At 39.0% G+C, this 20,388-nt stretch overlaps 2 protein-coding genes across 6 annotated transcripts; one reads left to right on the top strand and one right to left on the bottom strand.

Moving 5' to 3' along the window:
* Nucleotides 1–7,825: 7,825 nt before the first annotated feature.
* LOC112348002 (NADH-cytochrome b5 reductase-like protein) lies at nt 7,826–14,146 on the bottom strand. Of its 3 annotated transcripts, none has more exons than XM_024679844.1 (15): nt 14,104–14,146; nt 13,916–14,047; nt 13,830–13,857; nt 13,695–13,770; nt 13,588–13,636; nt 13,480–13,530; nt 13,369–13,423; nt 13,236–13,306; nt 13,136–13,178; nt 13,017–13,094; nt 12,869–12,958; nt 12,690–12,803; nt 12,562–12,630; nt 12,454–12,492; nt 7,826–7,893 (listed from the first exon to the last, which is right to left on the bottom strand). In XM_024679844.1, exons 5-15 carry the CDS (start codon nt 13,623–13,625, stop codon nt 7,876–7,878), a joined length of 666 nt encoding a protein of 221 aa, XP_024535612.1. In that variant the 5' UTR covers nt 13,626–13,636; nt 13,695–13,770; nt 13,830–13,857; nt 13,916–14,047; nt 14,104–14,146; the 3' UTR covers nt 7,826–7,875. The 3 variants fall into 3 exon arrangements, with proteins under 3 accessions (XP_024535612.1, XP_024535611.1, XP_024535610.1); XM_024679843.1 differs by having other exon boundaries at nt 7,826–7,881; nt 12,442–12,492; nt 14,104–14,144; XM_024679842.1 differs by lacking the exon at nt 7,826–7,893 and having other exon boundaries at nt 12,386–12,492; nt 14,104–14,140.
* On the top strand, nt 11,280–12,466 carry LOC112348003 (vegetative cell wall protein gp1-like). Of its 3 annotated transcripts, none has more exons than XM_024679845.1 (6): nt 11,280–11,483; nt 11,559–11,574; nt 11,635–11,666; nt 11,736–11,834; nt 11,905–12,228; nt 12,290–12,466. In XM_024679845.1, exons 1-6 carry the CDS (start codon nt 11,324–11,326, stop codon nt 12,295–12,297), a joined length of 639 nt encoding a protein of 212 aa, XP_024535613.1. In that variant the 5' UTR covers nt 11,280–11,323; the 3' UTR covers nt 12,298–12,466. The 3 variants fall into 3 exon arrangements, with proteins under 3 accessions (XP_024535613.1, XP_024535614.1, XP_024535615.1); XM_024679846.1 differs by having other exon boundaries at nt 11,282–11,483; nt 11,817–11,834; XM_024679847.1 differs by having other exon boundaries at nt 11,285–11,483; nt 11,820–11,834.
* Nucleotides 14,147–20,388: the final 6,242 nt, after the last annotated feature.

Here is a 20,388-nt window from a genome sequence, read left to right as displayed (position 1 = left end):
AACTATACAAAATGTAAAAATAAAAATAAATAAACAAAAGAAATTTATTATTATTATTAAAAATATTTTTGTGGATAGTAAGTATAGAGTCTGAAATTTAATATAAATAAATTATTTGATCATTTCATCATTTTGATCATTTTAAAGGTTTAAGAGAAAAAATTTAATATGGTTAAGAAAAATTCCTACTTAAAAATTATTAAATATGAGAATATTTATAATTATATGAATATATATTTTAATTAAGTTTTAGCTGTATTTAATATTCATATTTATAAGAGAGAATTTTAAATAAATATGTTTTAAATGTGTTCTTCTTTAGCTAATTTAATGTCAATTCTTCAAAGTATTGTAATGGAAATTAAGTGTATAGAACACCAAAACCAATTAGCAACATGACACAAACTACAGGAATATTCCAAGAATTGTTTATAGCTTAAGGTTAGCCTAGGGTTTGTTCTTTGTGCATTTCATTAGTAACATTCTTTTCAAGATGGGAAATAAGCAAAATATAAATCTTGATGAGGTGTATAGCTTTAATAATGATGGCCATGACAAAAAAGAAGAGACTCTTGATAATGTCATTGTGTAGCAAGGATGCCAAATTACTAAGGCTTAAAGCAAGATTTCATCAATTTCATTAAGGTTATTTCATATTAATGCTCAAAGGTTGAATCAATCTTATATTCATGATTACCATTGGTATGTCAAACATGCCAAGGATTATGGTATTATGGAATGGAAGTTGCAATTAAATATTTATGATAACCAAAAGGTTGATTGTTAGTTGGACTCATGGAAAAGTTGTTAATCATACAATTCTTGTGAAAACAAGGTGAAGATTGTTTTTTTATGAGGAAGCTTACACATGCTTTTTTGTGGCATGAAAAAACTACATCAAAGTTAATCTAAAATCAAGTTTTTGGAGTGATTTGACAAAAGCTTTTTGCACTTCATTTATCAAGAATTTTGTAGAGGCTAATCACTAAAGATCAAGTAAAGCACTTTATCTTTAAATGTGTATGCTTGCAAGTTTCACATTCTCACAAGCACCTATAATAAGCTATTAAAGGTGCAATATTTCATTAAAGGTTTGAGCTTATTAAATGTGTAATAAAAGGTCAAAAAGGATTTTCCAGGAATATTAATTGATGTTATTAGATCTTTTTGTCAAAACCGTCAATCAACTATGGTCAATGGGATGGTCAACAGGGTAGTCAACGTGATGATCAACTAACTAATGCTTCACATTTAGGGAAGAAATGACCATTGCTGCGTTGTGGCTCAAAGAAAGGAGATGGCAATAAGGCTAAGAAACTTCATTTAGATTAATGGGAAAGATAAGATGAAGGATAATTATTTTCATTGCCACAAGGTTGAACATCAAAGCAAGGATTATCCTTTTGTGAAGGGATTAAAGAATGTTAAGATGAATATCATGGAATCCATCATGGATATAAGTGTTTGATTGTGAGACACAAATCCCTAAGCCCTAGAGTGGAGCCGAAAAGGTGCCATATAGTAATATTCGAAGTGGAAGTTTAACAAGTGTAATATATTTAGACCAAAAGTTCTAACTCGAAAAGTCAAGAGCAGGAGTGAAACTCCAAATAAAATGCTTAAGGAAAGATGGAGTCCGAGAAGGAGTCTGAAATGGAGTCTAAAATGAAATTTGAGAAGGAATTTGAGATGGGGACCAAAACTAGAATTAAGACTAAGACCAAGACCGAGATTGAGACTAAGACCAAGTTTGAGTCCAAGTCCGAGTCTAAATTTGAGTCCAAGTCCGAGTTTGAAGGTGAAAGCCAAAAGCAATAATTTCTCAAACCCTGAGGGGTTTGGTGAGCTCCAAAAGGATAGTAGAGGGAAAGACTTTAGTGGAACTAATTTGGCCAAAAAAGGGCAGTGTGATCAAGGAAAGTTATACCCATGTGGTGGGTGATGATATAACCATTGAGGAGTTCAAGGCTAGAATGAATGCAAATGGATAAATGGGATAACTTAGTGAAGTGTTTAAGAGTTAGCTCTAGCAAGAAATCGAATAGTCAATGCTCCTAATTCAAATGTAGGTGGCATTACCTATTTAAATACCTAATGTGGCTTATCAGAACCTCACTCTAGCCACATGGCTTGGGCACATAAGGGTAGAAGCTATAAAGAGTACTCATAAGGCTTGCATAGGGCTATGGTGTTTTGAAATGTCTCAAACTATGGAAAGGAAGAGGAGCAATCCTCTTGTGTAGTGACTAAAGATATGGTCACATGGTGAGGAAGTTATAAGTCACAAATTTTTTCTTTCCAATTTGCCAGCTTACCTTGTCTATCCAACCAACACTGCCTTGGCTTTTAGCTAAGTTCCCTCGCCAAGGTTCTCACATATTGTACCAGCTCCTACTTGGTCCTACTTGGTTTCAACTACTCATTGCACGAGCAATGGAGCGTTAAACATCCATTCATAGATTCCCAAATCTCTCCCAATCCCCCTCCCCAGGTTAGATCGGACTTAAAGTTCGGCTATACTCCCCACAAGCACAAGCAGCCAAGCACACTAAGCCTCTAGGTTTCTAACATCCCTTAGTACAACAAGATTTAATCATGGGACCCTGTAAATCCCAAGCCTTCGGTGCAACATTTGCTTCGGGACACCAGGGCGAAACACTGTGGCCTAATTGCCCAGTATGGGTACCTTTACCCCCCCCCCACTTCCATCCCGAAGGGAAGACCCAAGCCCCTAGGAAGGGTGAGGACCAATGAGCCACAAGGTACTCAAGTGGGGCACCACTCCACATGAGCCGAGAGCACTATAGTCGGTTTCCCTTCTGGGAGTGCGAGCTGCTCTTAAGCACTTCCTTGGGTGGCCCATCCGGCACCACCCGAGTCCCAATTTCAACCTCAAGTCAGTTTGGAAGCACCACTAGAGAGTTCCTTCAAGACTGGTTCCTGGATCTCACTATCCCTACTATACTTTTGGAACCCCCTAGAGCCTCCCCCCCCCCCGGGAGACACATGCTCGACTTGTATTAGTACTCGGACTCGATCTCGGACTCGATCTTGGACCCGACTTCGGACTCGGTCTCGAACTCAACCTCGGACCCGATCTCAGGCTCGACTTCGGACTCAACCTCGGACTTGGTCTCAGACCCGATCTCGGATCTTGGACTCTGTCTCGAACTCGGTCTCGAACTCAGTCTCGGAGTTGGCCTTGGAATCGATCCCAAACTCTATCTCGAACTTAGTCTCAGAGTTGGTCTTGGACTCGATCTCAGACTCGGTCTTGGACTCGATCTCATACTCGATCTCAGACTTTGATTTGGAGTACATTTGTAAGCATAGGGCTCGTATGAATTGCATTTAAAAGGAGTTCCATAATGTATTTCCAGATGAATTGCCTAATGGTTTGCCCCATCTAACTTAGCATGAGATTGACTTAGCTCCTGGAGTTACTCCTTATCACCAAAAATTGACTCTTCTTAGTCCTTTTGAACATGAAATCAATAGGCAACTTTCTGAGTACCTTCAAAAGAGGTGGTTATGGATAAGCAAGTCTCCTTACACTGCTTCAGTGGTGATGGTCAAAAAGAAAGAGTACATGGCTTTTCTATATGAACTAGAATGGTTAAAAGATTAAATGATAGAACGGTGAAAGAATATGCTTCATATTGATGATTTGCTCAATTGTCTTTATGGTGCTCAATATTTTATAAAGATTGATTTGAAGCAAGGGTATTATCAAATCCATTTGGTCTGACAAATGCTCCTACAACTTTTCAAAGGTTGATAAATTAAGTTTTACAACCTTATTTGGGGAAATTTGTGATTGACTACTTTAATATCTTAGTGTTCAACTCTACAATAGAACATGAGATGCATGTGTGAAGTGTTTTACATCTTTTGAGCAACAACAAGCTATACTCAAAGTTATCCAAGTGTGAGTTTTTCTTGGAGGAAATTAGATATCTTAGACATTTGATTTCAGTGTATGGTATAAAAGATGATCTTACAAAGATCCAAGTCATGATTGATTGGTCTATACCTTTGATAATACATAATCTAAGTTTGATGCCACACAATAAAATTGGCCTACTCGAGATAAGGCATTGTTTACTATGATTGCTATTGTGAATGAATGGCAATATTATCTATATAGATCAGACTTCTATGTAGATCTAAACCATCAATCTCTCCAATATTTTAGTCATCAAAAGGATATTTAAGACCACTTTACTGGTTGGCAAGAGTTCCTATAGGACATGTTTGTGAAAATCTGGTACAAGTTTGGTGATGACAATAAGATGGCTAATGCATTATTCAAGATAATGACATTTATGAAGTTATCTAGCAATCTCTTAGATGAGTTTAAAGAGTTTATTGACTTCAACTTCTTCATCACTAATATTAATATGAAGGTTTTATTGAGGGATACCTCTATATATTTAAAGGGTGATAAGGTTATATCATTCAAGATATGAAATGAAATCTTGGTAAATAAGGGACATTTAGTGATTCCTCATATTGATAAACTCATTAAAAAGATTTTAGGTGATAAATGCTAGGCATCTACAGGTACTAAGGACGTATAGGCATTTTGTTTTGCCTAGGATAAAGTTAGATGTTGAAAACCATGTATATGGTTGTTTGACTTGGCAAGTGGTCAAAGTTGATCATCATAAGTTTGTTGGCCTCTATCATCCTCTATATATACTTGAAAATGATTGGGATAACATCTCAATATAATTTACCACTAGTTTGCCCAAGACTTTTCAAGGAAATAATATTATTTTGGTAGTTGTAGATTGTAGATTGTGATTGATCGGGATCCTAAGTTCATGTTTAAGTTTTGGCAATGACATTTGAGAAGTTAAAGATTAAGTTAAGCATGAGTAGTGGTGAGCATTCACATTTAGATTTGTAGATAAAGTGCATGAATCAGTTGTTAAAAGATGTATTAAGGTTTTTTATAAGAAACTTGACTCGACAAAAAGTATGGGAGAAGTATTTGCTTTTGCTCCATTTTGCTCACAATAGTGTTTATAATTGATATCATAGTTATGAACACGAATATAGAACATAAACATGAGCTTTAGATTTCAGGAACCTGACTATAGAACATGATCAATAGCTCATGAATATTCTAGTGGATATTCTAAGAATATTCTCTTTTTAATTTTAGGAATATGCTACTTTTTATTATAAATAAACTACTCAAAAATCCACGCAACAAACTATATAGACTAAATAACTAATTTACAAACAACTAAGCAAGTTTAATAGTTTTAATTGTTGTCTTTACTAGGAAGAAGTGAGCTTTCTTTGTCAAACAAATCATTGTTATCTTCAACCTCATAATCTTTGATATCATCTCCATCTTTTTCTTTTTCTTCCTCTTCCTCTCCTAACTTAAGTTTGTCTTCTAGATAAGGAACTATCTCTAGTACATTGTAGCTCACAAATTTGTCATAGTCACAATCTATGACAAATTACAGATTAACAACCTCTGTCTTGTCCATAGTAAGTTTATTTTTCTTCTTTGAAGACATATCCTCGAAAGTGCTAAACAATCTTTCCACTAAGGATGATGAGCATGCTTGACTTAGAACTTGAATGGCCAACTTCTGAAGTGCTAGAATTTCATAACTATAATACTCTCACCAACATACAAGTCCTTTTCTAATGCAATCAGACTTAGCATCAATCAAGTTCTTATTCTCCTATAAGTTAAAAGTTTATCCCATATCACATCCCTTTCACTGGATGTAAACATGGCAATAGATAAGCATTTCAATCTCAAGCCTTCAATTGAATGCCCTTGCACAACATAGTGTCCTGGAATGCTATAATCTCAGTTGCCCTTAATGGGTGTCTTGTGCAAGAGAAGAGTATATTTAACAGAATTCTGGAGCACAATCTTTCATCATGCACTACAATGATGGTTGCATTTTCTGTAAATGGTAATGTAAGCTGCGCCTGTGAAGTGTTTGAAAATATGCCATGGAAAGACTAGTGGTCGTGGACGGCCTTGATGCCTAATGCAAGATGCGATTAAAGCGTTTCAGGCCATGAGTCTCGAAGGGATTTCACTGGACGAGATCACTTTTATCGCAATCCTGAGCGGTTGCAGCCACCTGGGGAAGATCACTGATGCTTGAGAACACTTCCTGTCGATCCAATCAGACTTTGGGATCGACCCATCACTACAGGTGCATGGTTGATCTGCTTGGGCGGGCTAAGCGGCTGGAGGAGGCCGAGAATCTCATCCAGTCCATGCCATTTCTTCCAGATGCGGTGGCATGGACAACTCTGTTGGATGTGACTCGTGGCAAACGACTGCAGAGCACATACTTCGCTTTAACAAATTTCTTGCAATTTAGTCTCTCGATCGGTTTCTTTGCCATCCTATAAAATAGGCTAGACAACTATTATGCGCTTTAGGTCATATCACCTTGTTCGTACACCTGGCAGAACTTGTGTCTATTGTTCCCACCCAGCTAAGATTTGGACGGGACACTCCACCTCAAACAATTCTCTTTCACGTTCTCCCTTGTCAATTCTTTGGATAAATAACAAAAACTGAGATTCTGCCCGGTACATTGTGATTCCAGTGGCTTTGTTTGCTAGCCTTGGTTCGAAATAAATTCCGGCTTCGGGGCACTGCATATGCATTCGCATTTACCTCCTACATTGCCTCTCAACCAGCCATCCAGTGTCTCTACAAGATGAAGGCCGTCTTTGTGGCGTTCGTGATTTCATGTCTTGTGGTTTGCAGTCTCGGGGATGATGGAGCTGCTGAGTTTGTTGTTCGTCAAGCAAACCAAGGTTCTTTTGATGCATTTGACATGGTGTTCTATGGGACTCTTGCCAACATCTTTTCTTTGCTTCTTGTTGTTGCAGTACAAGATCGATGCAGGTGAAAGTTCAAATTCAAGTTTGTGCTACTATAGCCTTTGATTTGGTTTTGCTGCTCCAGGTGTTGGCTCCGTGGTACGTCGAGATGCCCAGGTGAAACTCTTGAATTTAACAGCAAGATTAATATCACGTACTGAAACTTTTTACGTAAATTTGAAGCAGGTGCCATATACATACCAACTTCTGTGCTAGGGCAATGCTAAAAAGCAAGTTAAGTTTCCCATTGCAGCAGCATGATACTTGGGCAATGCTGGACACTGCTATAGGATAGTGGTGAGCAGGGCATTTGATGCATATTAACCTTGTTTATTCTTGGCAGGGGCGAGGGCAGGATCAAATATAGCAGTTGGCAAGATGCTTCAAGGTGCATCTCTTCCTTTTCCTTGGTCAGGGCTGGCATAGTGATGGGAGCTACAATGCTAGTTGACGGTAAATCCCTTCCCTTTTTGATTTGGAAGAGGTAGTTGCTTTCTTTTCTATGGTTTTTCAGGCTTAACTGTTTTATTTTTGTTTCATGTTTCTGCCAGGACCATCCCCACCAGGTTTGTCTGGCCAACTTTTCATGCTTCCACGATTTGTACCATGAACTTGATAGAGTTTTGCTGTTAACAGGATGCACGGAAAGTCCCAGTTCAAGCCCAACACCAAGCCCATCTCCAAAGACCAGCCCCGCTCCAAGCCCATCTGCTCCAAAGACCACCCCCGCTCCAAGCCCATCTCCTCCAAAGACCAGCCCCGCTCCAAGCCCAACTCCGAAGGCCAGTCCCAAGGCATCAGGTGCTACAGTATAGACTTTCCACTCTTTTCTGTGCAAACGCTCTTCTTTTCATTCGTTCAGGAGGGAAAGATCATCACGCTGCGACTCCATAAGCACACGGCATGACTCCACGGAATAAGCCAGTGCGTCTCAGGGGACCTCTCATGACTTTAAAGAGCTTTGTATTGTATTGTGTTGTTCTTGTCCAAGAATGCCTAGAACTTGTACACTTGGTCTAACCCATGCTCTTCAAGAGACCTGTCAACTGTTGAGAAAGAAGAGTGGAATCAGGGAAGTTCGCGTGTTGGAATAGATATCTCTGTAAAATGGTTACTTGTCCTTGTGATTTGTCTGGTGCTTTATCGCCAGAGATGTGGCTCATGAGGGCTGGAGGCCTGCACACCTGTTGGAAATGGTGTCAATGGGGAACTAAGTAACGAGCAGCGAATGAGCTTCAAACCATGATGAGATTGCCGTCTGAAGGAGGTGGTAGTCCCTTCACCAGGTCTTTCGTGATGAAGGCGGTCGCATTGGCTTATCGGCAACATAGAAAACCTGTAAACATGCATCAGTTTTCCTTGGAAACACAAGAAGTCTGATAGTCTCAAACAGGACCTTGAAGTTTGGATGTTTTCAGCAAGTTTGTTGAGCTCGTTCTTGAGTAGAATGTCGTCCAGTGTCAAGTTGGCATAGATCAACGAGACCTGATCAGAGGAAATGCTGCAGAAACATTATGAGGACACATTTTTCCTGGAGACAATCCTGTGTTTTATCTTCTGGATTTTATAAGATCTCATTAAGCACTTGGAACATCAGTGTGATCTTGGTACCTCCTGCAATCTGAACAATATCTATACCTTCTTCAATGTCTGATTGATCACTACCACCTCCTTTCAAAGAACATTGTGCATCCGACAGTTTAAGGAAAACTTTGTCACTAATTTTGTGCTCTTGATGATGATAATGTTCATTAGCCAATTTTTTTTCTTTATTTTGAACGTGCCTCATGTTCAACTTTGCCCATTTAAGCTTGTCTTGCATATCCTCTAAAAAATCACAAGCATAAAACACCCAAACTAAAGCCAAACTAAAACTCACAAAAGTTGTGAGTAAACTAAAGCAAAGGCAAGTACTTTTTCTATACTCTTTGTTAAATCATGTTTCCCACAAAAGAGCTCAACACAGTTTCCAATAGTTAATTCATATGGTGTGTTTAGCTATCTTTTCTTTTCTTATACTTTTGTCAATCTATGAGATTATATATAATGATTTGAGTTGTATTTATTTTGATGTTGCTATCAATACTAACACCTGATTCATGTGCTCTATTTGCCCATCTTTCCTTTTCTTATACCTTTATAAATCTCTGAGGTTATATATTTGAGTTGTACTTGTTCTAATGTTGCTATTGATTTAGAAGAGATATATGTTCCATTACCTCTTCCACCTATAGCTACTGCTAATAATATTAGATTATTTGATGATGAGCAACCAATCTCATTACCTTCTTCCCGGCTTAGATTTCATGTGGTTCTCATTGTTGCCCAAGCAGGTTTTGCAAGCTACAAAGTCTTGCTTTGGCAAGGGTAGTTCTATGATTCATGTATAAAAATTGCCTTGGCTTCCTGGTTTTGAGATTTCTCTCTTCCTTTGTGGAAAAGTTTGTGACATTCTTTCTGCATTGCTAAGTTCATATTACTCAAAGTTTGTGACATTCTTTCTGCATTGCTAAGTTCATATTACTCACTAGTGGATTTCTTTTGTTTTCTTCCAAGAAGAGAAAACAAAATCTCATTTTTCCTATGTTATTTGCAACAATCTTCCTCGCTGTGTTCAAGTAAGTTTTGTCAATGTTTTAACATTTGAAACAATTTAGAGAGGAAGAACTATATTCAATCTTACAGAGTTTATGTAAGTAAGCTATGCTACTTACAAGGGCTTAAGTATACAACACCAATATTTACCTCAACCATGTAGAATAGGATTTCAGCCTTCACTTTCATTCTTGCTTTGATCTTCAGGTATTGAATTGCAAGGGTCAAAAGCCCTAGTCATCTTGAGCATCTAATTTTTGCTTAAATGAATCTACTTCTGTGTTTCTTAACATGCCTCAAAAGCATGTCATTACTTGGAATACTATGATTACAGTATATGCCTAAACAGGGGATACTCAGGAAGAAATGATACTCTTTGATCGGATGCCACAGTGGGATATTCTGTCTAGTAACGCAATGATACAGGTCTTGGCGCATGTGGGTCAGGTAACTGAGTCAAAGATAATCTTTGAGTTGACGCCCGAGACCAATGTTGTAACTTGGACTTGCATGATTTCTGCAAATGCCGGAGTTGGAAATCTCGGAGATTGTTTTCTCTTGTGGAGCAGAAAGATCCTTGAATGCTCTAGCTGGTGGACTTATTACTGCAACGCAAACCTTCAAAGCAAAAGAGGCCTGGATAGAATGCCGAGTTGGAATGTCGTGGCATGGAACACCGTAATGTCAGCCTGTGCATAGGATGGGTATCAAACAGATGCGAAGAGAATGTTCCTCTCGATGCCTTTCCGCGATCACCCTGCATGGTGTGTTCTTCTGACTGGCTATGGCGATTGTGGTGAATTTGACGAATCAATTCAAGCCTTCGATCGAATGCCCTTGCACGACGTAGTGGCCTGGAACGCTATGATCTCAGTCTATGCCCTTAATGGGTGTCTTGTGCAAGAGAAGAGTATATTTGACAGAATTCTGGTGCACAATACTACAATGATGGTTGCATTTTCCGTAAATGGTAATGTAAGCTGAAGTGTTCGAAAATATGCCATGGAAAGACCAGCGGTCGTGGACGGCCTTGATCGCAGTACTTGCCAGAAACGGCCATATGCAAGATGTGATTAATGCGTTTCAGGCCATGAATCTCGAAGGGATTTCACCGGACGAGATCACTTTTATCGCAATCCTGAGCGGTTGCAGCCACGCGGGGAAGATCACTGATGCTCGAGAACACTTCCTGTCGATCCAATCAGACTTTGGGATCGACCCATCACTACAGGTGCATGGTTGATCTGCTTGGGCGGGCTAAGCGGCTGGAGGAGACCGAGAATCTCATCCAGTCCATGCCATTTCTTCCAGACGTGGTGGCATGGACAACTCTGATGAGCGCTTGCAGGCTCCATCGAGATGTGGCTCGTGGCAAACGAGCTGCAGAGCACATACTTCGCTTAAAATTTCTTGCAATTTAGTCTCTGGACCGGTTTCTTTGCACATCCAAATCATTGTCTATAAAATAGGCAAGACAACTATCACTGTATGCGCTTTAGGTCATATCACCTTGTTCGTAAACCTGGCAGAACTTGCTTCGTCTTGTAAGGTATTCATGGACGAAGGTATCCATTGTCAGATTGTAGTATGGATACCTTGTCTATTGTTGCCACCCACCTAAGATTTGGAATCACCTCAGACAATTCTCTTTCGTCAATTCTTTGGGAAAAACGACAACTATCACATGCGCTTTAGGTCATATCACTTTGTTCGTAAACCTGGCAAAACTTGTGTCTATTGTCACCACCCAGCTAAGATTTGGAAGGGCTCCCTTGTCAATTCCTTGGGAAAAAAAAAAAGAGATTCTGCCCGGTAGTTCGAAATAAATTCCCCCTTCAGGGCCCTGCATATGCATTCGCATTTTACCCCCTGCATTGCCTCTCAGCCAGCCATCCAGTGTCTCTACAAGATGAAGGCCGTCTTTGTGGCGTTGGTGATTTCATGTCTTGTGGTTTGCAGTCTCGGGGATGATGGAGCTGCTGAGTTTGTTGTTCGTCAAGCAAACCAAGGTTCTTTTGATGCATTTGACATGGTCTTCTATGGGACTCTTGCCAACATCTTTTCTTTGCTTCTTGTTGTTGCAGTACAAGATCGATGCAGGTGAAAGTTCAAATTCAAGTTTGTGCTACTATAGCCTTTGATTTGGTTTTGCTGCTCCAGGTGCTGGCTCCGTGGTACGCCGCCATGCCCAGGTGAAACTCTTGAATTTAACAGCAAGATTAATATCACGTACTGAAACTTTTTACGTAAATTTGAAGCAGGTGCCATATACATACCAACTTCTGCTTTCTTTTCTATGGTTTTTCAGGCTTCACTGTTTTATTTTTGTTTCATGTTTCTGTCAGGACCGCCCCCACCAGGTTTGTCTGGCCAACTCTTCATGCTTCCACGATTTGTACCATGAACTTGATAGAGTTTTGCTGTTAACAGGATGCACGGAAAGTCCCAGTTCAAGCCCAAAGGCGAGTCCATCTCCAAAGACCAGCCCAACACCCAGCCCATCTCCAAAGACGAGCCCAACACCAAGCCCTTCTCCAAAGACCAGCCCCGCTCCAAGTCCAACTCCTCCAAAGACCAGTCCCGTTCCAATTCCAACTCTTCCAAAGACCAGCCCCGCTCCAAGCCCATCACCTTCAAAGACCACCCCCACTCCAAGTCCAACTCCTCCAAAGACCAGCCCCGCTCCAAGCCCATCACCTCCACGGACCAGCCCCGCTCCAAATCCAACTCCGAAGGCCAGTCCCAAGGCATCAGGTGCTACAGTATAGACTTTCCACTCTTTTCTGTGCAAACGCTCTTCTTTTCATTCGTTCAGGAGGGTAAGATCATCACGCTGCGACTCCATAAGCACACGGCATGACTCCACGGAATAAGCCAGTGCGTCTCAGGGGACCTTGATCTACGGCTCTCATGACTTTAAAGAGCTTTGTATTGTATTGTGTTGTTCTTGTCCAAGAATGCCTAGAACTTGTACACTTGGTCTTCGGTGTAACCCATGCTCTTCAAGAGACCTGTCAACTGTTGAGAAGGAAGAGTGGAATCAGGGAAGCTCGCCCGTTGGAATAGATATCTCTGTAAAATGCTTACTTGTCCTTGTGATTTGTCTGGTGCTTTATCGCCGGAGATGTGGTTCATGAGGCCTGGAGGCCCGCACACCTGTTGGAAATTGTGTCAATGGGAACTAAGTAACAACGAGCAGCAAATAAGCTTCAAACCATGATGAGATTGCCGTCCGAAGGAGGTGGTAGTCCCTTCACCAGGATGTCTTTCGTGATGAAGCCGGATCCTCCTCCCCAGTAACGCGTTGGCTTATCGACAACATAGAAAACCTGTAAACATGCGTCAGTTTTCCTTGGAAACGCCAGAGTGGAAGTCCGATAGTCTCAAACAGGCCCTTGAAGTTTGGATGCTTTTCAGCGAGTTTGTCGAGCTCGTTCTTGAGTAGAATGTCGTCCGGGGTCAAGTTGGCATAGATCAACGAGACCTGATCGGAGGAAACGCCGCAGAAACATTACGAGGACACGTTTTTCCTGGAGACAAACCTGTGTTTTATCTTCTGGATTTTTTAAGATCTCGTTAAGCACTTGAAACATCGGTGTGATCCCGGTACCTCCTGCAATCTAAACGACAGTAAAGTGACGCAGAGAACTCAAAGATATACCATCCCAGTACGTGCTTTCATGTTGGCGCTGTATGGGAGCTTGCTGTGGATCTTCCTTGTAAAACTACAGACGGAAAGAAATGTAGTAAACTACACGCACCTTTTCATTTCCAAAGTGTCTCCGGGCCGAAGAGCGGCAAAATATTTGCTCATTTTTTCTTGCGGGTAAGTCTACAAAAGAAATATTTTTTCCATCGTCAGCTGAGAAAGCACGCAAACGCTGAAAGCAATACCTTGACAAGTAAATCAAAGTGACCACGAACGTACGGATCACTTATGGGCGTATATCTGTCAGCACGAAGCATGAGTTACAGTGATTCCAAGCGTAAGACAATTTTACATATGGTCTGATGATCACATTTGGCTTCCCATCCTTTTTTGTACCCATAGCAGCCCTGCAAAGCAAAGAAAAATTCACATATCTTCGTCATGAGGTTTGGAAGCTCCGTTACTTTGTCAAGAGGCACGAAGCAACGTTGCGCATCGTCATCCAAGGCAAACCTGGATGACAAAGAACATCAGCACATCATCTTGTTTTCCATTTTTTCTTTCCTCTTGCCTGTAACGTCTCGTGTTGTGAGTCACAGGCTTCGCTTCTAAGAGTCGAAACTTTCACCATTCGTTCGGATCCAATGCTGGACGGACAATCCACAACTAAAACCTAGAACTTTTGAGCAAAAAGCAAAGCACGAACCAAAATCCCCAGCGTCGCTACGAGCGGTCTTTCCAGAATCCACAAGAAACCGATGAGCAGCAGAATGCTACAAGAAAAGACCTCACCTCGCTCTTCCAGGTCGAGTAGATCGTCGCCACTGCTGCCAAAATCGCCACTCCAGTCGCCTTGGCGGTGGCTCCAGTCCACCGATCCGTGCCAGATCTGGTGGCCTCAGCTCCGCTGTGGAATCCACTCCGCTGCTGGTACGTTCACATACGAGTTTGATTTGCAGTTCGAGATCCCCGTGACTTACCCCACCACCGCTCCAGAGCTAGAGCTCCTGGAACTGGACGGGAAGGTAGAGACGCTCAATCTCTAGCTCATTATCAAGGAAAATTTCTTACCTTCTTCTCTCTTGTATAGGGGTGGAAAGATTTGTTTGACAATCCATTTCAAGCTTTTAAAACTGATTTTTCATTATTGTTTGATTTGTTTTAATTCGCTCTATGCCAGTCCTAGATTTGGTGTTGCAAATGTGCTTTGTTTGTGGCTAGTAGCTGAAGTTCCTCATGAAATTGGGATGATTATTCATAAGGATAATGTTAGGTGTTGTAGTCTACTATTTTTAAAATTAAATTTATTACTAAAGTAGTGTAAAAGTACAAATTATCCAGTATTTAAATTATTTTATAACTTAAATTATTTTAAAATATTTTAATAACCAGGAAAAAATTAATTGATATATGATATATTTATTATTAGACCATCATAAATAAAAATAATCAATTATTGATTGTGGCTAAAAATTTAATTTTTTTATTACTTTAAATATAAAATTGTAAATAAAATAAATTATTTTTACCTATTCTATAAATCTTAATAGTTATTAAAAGTATTTTATTATTTTTAGATATACCAGAGCATGTAATTCATTTTCAAATGAGTTTGGATAAATTATTTATTGTAGTGAGAAGATTGATCTCCTCCAAATTTAAATTTGTTCAAATTAAAATATATATAAAATAATAAAAATATATTATTATTTAATATTTTCACTTTCTTTACAAATTTAAATGTTTACAAATTAATTGTAAGTGTGAGTGCATAGAGTCACATAATTATAAAATAATAAAAAGTTAAAGACTGTTCTCTCATTTTGTGAACTATATAAAATATAAAAATAAAAATAAACAAACAAAATAAGTTTATTATTATCATTAAAAATAGTTTTGTGGATAGTAAGTATAGAGTCTGAAATTTAATATAAATAAATTATTTGATCATTTCATCATTTTGATCATTTTAAATGTTTAAGAGAAAAAATTTAATGTGGTTAAGAAAAATGCCTACTTAAAAATTATTAAATATAAGAATATTTATAATTATAGGAGTACATATTTTAATTAATTTTTAGCTGTATTTAATATTCTTATTTATAAGAGAGAGTTTTAAATAAATATGTTTTAAATGTGTTCTTCTTTAGCTAATTTAATGTCAATTCTTCAAAGTATTGTAATGGACATTAAGTGTGACCAATTAGCAACATGACACAAACTGCAGGAATATTCCAAGAATTGTTTATAGCTTAAGGTTAGCCTAGGGTTTGCTCTTCATGCATTTCATTAGTAATATTCTTTTCAAGATGGGAAATAAGCAAAATATATATCTTGATGAGGTGTATAGCTTTAATAATGATGGCCATGACAAAAAGGAAGAGACTCTTGATAATGTCATTGTGTAGCAAGGATGCCAAATTACTAAAGCTTAAAGCAAGATTTCATCAATTTCATTAAGGTTATTTCATATTGACGCTTAAAGGTTGAATCAATCTTATATTCATGATTACCATTGGTATGTTAAACATGCCAAGGATTATAGTATTATGGAATGGAAGTCACAATTAGATATTTATGATAACCAAAAGGTTGATTGTTAGTTGGACTCATGGAAAAGTTGTTAATCATACAATTCTTGTGAAAACAAGGTGAAGATTGTTTTTTTATGAGGAAGCTTACACATGCTTTTTTGTGGCGTGGAAAAACTACATCAAAGTTAATCTAAAATCAAGTTTTTGGAGTGATTTGACAAAAGCTTTTTGCACTTCATTTATCAAGAATTTTGAAGAGGTTAATCACTAAAGATCAAGTAAAGCACTTTATCTTTAAATGTGTATGCCTGCAAGTTTCGCATTTTCATAGGCACCTATAATAAGCTATTAAAGGTGCAATATTTCATTAAAGGTTTGAGCTTATTAAATGTGTAATAAAAGGTCAAGAAGGATTTTCTAGGAATATTAATTGATGCTATTAGATCTTTTTGTCAAAACTGTCAATCAACTATGGTCAATGGGATGGTCAACAGGGTAGTCAACGTGATGATCAACTAATTAATGCTTCACATTTAGGGAAGAAATGACCATTACTGCGTTGTGGCTCAAAGAAAGGAGATGGCAATAAGGCTAAGAAACTTCGTTTAGACTAATGGGAAAGATAAGATGAAGGATAATTATTTTCATTGCCACAAGGTTGAACATCAAAGCAAGGATTATCCTTTTGTGAAGGGATTAAAGAATGTTAAGATGAATATCATGGAATCCATCATGGATATAAGTGTTTGATTGTGAGACACAAATCCCTAAGCCCTAGAGTGGAGCCGAAAAGGTGCCATATAGTAATATTCGAAGTGGAAGTTTAACAAGTGTAATATATTTGGACCAAAAGTTCTAACTCAAAAAGTCAAAAGCGGGAGTGGAACTCCAAATAAAATGCTCAAGGAATGAGTATGACACAATCAGTGAATAAATCTCTAAAAAAGGACACAAAAAAGAGTTTAAGAAGGAGTTCAAGATAGAGTCCAAGAATGAGTCTAAAATAGAGTTTAAAATGAAGTTTGAGAAGGAATTTAAGATGGGGACCGAAACTAGAACTAAGACTAAGACCAAGACCGAGATTGAGACTAAGACCAAGTCTGAGTTTGAGTTCGAGTCTAAGTTTGAGTCTAAGTCTGAATTTGAGGGTGAAAGCCAAAAGCAATAATTTCTCAAACCCTAAGGGGTTTAGTGAGCTTCAAAAGGATAGTAGGGGGGAGGACTTTAGTGGAACTAATTTAGCTAAAAAAGGGCAGTGTGATCAAGGAACCGTCCTAGGCTGTCCATAAACAAATATGATATGCCAAACTTTGCATCGATCACATGGATCGCTTCTCTGGACGGTGGGAAATTTGGGTGTCCTGAAAGTTGCATATCCAAGTTATACCCATGTGGTGGGTGATGATATAACCATTGAGGAGTTCAAGGCTAGAATGAATACAAATGGATAAATGGGATAACTTGGTGAAGTGTTTAAGAGTTAGCTCTAGCAGGAGATCGAATAGTCAATGCTCCTAATTCAAGTGTAGGTGACATTATCTATTTAAATACCTAATGTGGCTTATCAGAACCTCACTTTAGCCACATGGCTTGAGCACATAAGAGTAGAAGCTGCAAAGAGTACCCATAAGGCTTGTATAGGGCCATGGTGTTTTGAAATGTCTCAGACTGTGGAAAGGAAGAGGAGCAATCCTCTTGTGTAGTGACTAAAGATATGGTCACATGGTGAGGAAGTTGTAAGCCACAAAGTTTTCCTTTCCAATTTGCCAACCTACCTTGTCTATCCGCCCAACACTGCCTTGGCTTTTAGCTAAGTTCCCTTGCCAAGATTCTCGTATATTGTACTAGCTTCTACTTGGTCCTACTTGGTTTCAACTACTCACTGCACAAGCAATGGAGTGTTAGGTATCCATCCATGGATTCCTAAATCTCTCCTAATCCCCCTCCCCAAGTTAGACTGGACTTAAGGTTCGGCTATACTCCCCGCAAGCACAAGCAACCAAGCACACCAAGCCTCAAAGTTCTTAACATCCCTTGGTATAACAAGATTTAATCATAGGACCCTTTAAATCCCAAGCCTCGGGTGCACCACTTGCTTCAGGACACCGGGGCAAAACACTATGGCCTAATTGCCCAGGATGGGTACCTTTACCCCCCCACTTCCATCCCAAAGGGAAGACCCAAGCCCTTAGGAAGGGTGAGGACCAATGAGCCACAAGGTACTCAAGTGGGGCACCACTCCACATGAGCCGGGAGCATTACAGTAGATTTCCCTTCCAGGAGTGGGAGTTGCTTTTAAGCACTTCCTTGGGTGGCCCCTCTGGCACCACCCAAGTCCATGCTCATTCCCACCCAAAGCCCCTCGGTCCCAATCTCAACCTCAAGTCAGTTTGGAAGCACTACTAGAGAGTTCCTTCAAGATTGGTTCTTGGATCTCACTATCCCTACTATATTTTTGGAACCCCCTGTAGCCCCCCCCCCCCGGGAGACACATGCTTTAGGCTTTCACCCCTCGACCTATATTAGTACTCGGACTCGGTCTCGGACTCGATCTCAGACTCAATCTCGGACCCAACTTCGGACTCGATTTCGGACTTGACCTCAGACTCGATCTCGGACTCGACTTCGGACTGGACCTCGGACTCGGTCTCGGACCCGATCTTGGATCTCGGACTCTATCTCAAACTTGGTCTCGAACTTGGCCTTGAACTCGGTCTCGGAGTTGGCCTCGGACTCAATCCCGGACTCTATCTCGAACTCAGTCTCAGAGTTGGTCTTGGACTCGGTCTCGGAGTTGGCCTCGGACTCGATCCTGGACTCTATCTCGAACTCAGTCTCAGAGTTGGTCTTGGACTCGATCTCAGACTCGGTCTTGGACTCGATCTCGTACTCGATCTAAGACTCTGATTTAAAGTACATTTGTAGGCATAGGGCTTGTATGAATTGCATTCAAAAGGAGTTCCATGATGTATTTCCAGATGAATTGCCTAATGGTTTGCCCCATCTAACTTAGCATGAAATTGACTTAGCTCTTGGAGTTACTCCTTATCACCAAAAATTGACTCTCCCTAGTCCTTTTGAAGATGAAATCAATAGGCAACTTTCTGAGTACCTTCAAAAGAGGTGGTTATGGATAAGCAAGTCTCTTTACGCTGCTTCAATGGTGATGGTCAAAAAGAAAAAGTACATGGCTTTTCTATATGAACTAGAACGGTTAAGGGATTAAATGATAGAACAGTGAAAGAATATACTTCATATTGATGATTTGCTCAATTGTCTTTATGGTGCTCAATATTTTATAAAGATTGATTTGAAGCAAGGGTATTATCAAATCCATTTGGTTTGATAAATGCTCTTACAACTTTTCAAAGGTTGATAAATTAAGTTTTACAACCTTATTTGGGGAAATTTGTGATCGACTACTTTAATATCCTAGTGTTCAACTCTACAGTAGAACATGAGATGCATGTGCGAAGTGTTTTACATCTTTTGAGTGATAACAAGCTATACTCAAAGTTATCCAAGTATGAGTTTTTCTTGGAGGAAATTAGATATCTCAGGCAATTTCAGTGTATGGTATAAAAGATGATCTCACAAAGATCCAAGTCATGATTGATTGGTTTATACCTTTGATAATGCATGATCTAAGTTTGATGCCACACAATAAAATTGGCTTACTCGAGATAAGGCATTGTATTCTATGATTGCTATTGTGAATGAATGGCAATATTATCTATATGGATCAGACTTCTATGTAGATCCAAACCATCAATCTCTCCAATATTTTAGTCATTAAAAGGATCTTTGAGACCACTTTACTGGTTGGCAAGAGCTCTTACAGGACATATTTGTGAAAATCTGGTACAAGTTTGGTGATGACAATAAAATGGCTAATGCATTATTCAAGATAATGAATTTTATCTCATTCATGAAGTTATCTAGCAATCTTTTAGATGAGTTTAAAGAGTTTATTGACTTCAACTTCTTCATCACTAATATTAATATGAAGGTTTTATTGAGGGATACCTCTATGTATTTAAAGGGTGATAAGGTTATATCATTCAAGATATGAAATGAAATCTTGGTAAATAAGGGACATTTAGTGATTCCTCATATTGATAAACTCATTAAAAAGATTTTAGTTGATAAATGCTAGGCATCTAGGGGTACTAAGGACGTATGTATTAGTGAAGAGGCATTTTGTTTTGCCTAGGATAAAGTTAGATGTTGAAAACTATGTATATGGTTGTTTGACTTGGCAAGTGGTCAAAGTTGATCATCATAAGTTTGTTGGCCTCTATTATCCTCTATGTATACTTGAAAATGATTGGGATAACATCTCAATATAATTTACCACTAGTTTGCCCAAGACTTTTCAAGGAAATAATATTATTTGGTAGTTGTAGATTGTATATTGTGATTGATCAAGATCCTAAGTTCATGTTTAAGTTTTGGCAATGATATTTGAGAAGTTAAAAATTAAGTTGAACATGAGTAGTGGTGAGCATTCACATTTAGATGGGCAGATAAAGTGCATGAATCAATTGTTAGAAGATGTATTGAGGTTTTTTATAAGAAACTTGACTCGACAAAAAGTATGGGAGAAGTATTTGCTTTTGCTCCATTTTGCTCACAATAATGTTTATAATTGATATCATACTTATGAACACGAATATAGAACACAAACATGAGCTTTAGATTTCAGGAACCTGACTATAGAACACGATCAAT

Source organism: Selaginella moellendorffii, unplaced genomic scaffold, assembly GCF_000143415.4.
Source record: "Selaginella moellendorffii unplaced genomic scaffold, v1.0 SELMOscaffold_26, whole genome shotgun sequence".
Lineage (NCBI taxonomy): Eukaryota > Viridiplantae > Streptophyta > Lycopodiopsida > Selaginellales > Selaginellaceae > Selaginella > Selaginella moellendorffii.
This window is presented reverse-complemented; position numbering and strand designations above follow the sequence as displayed.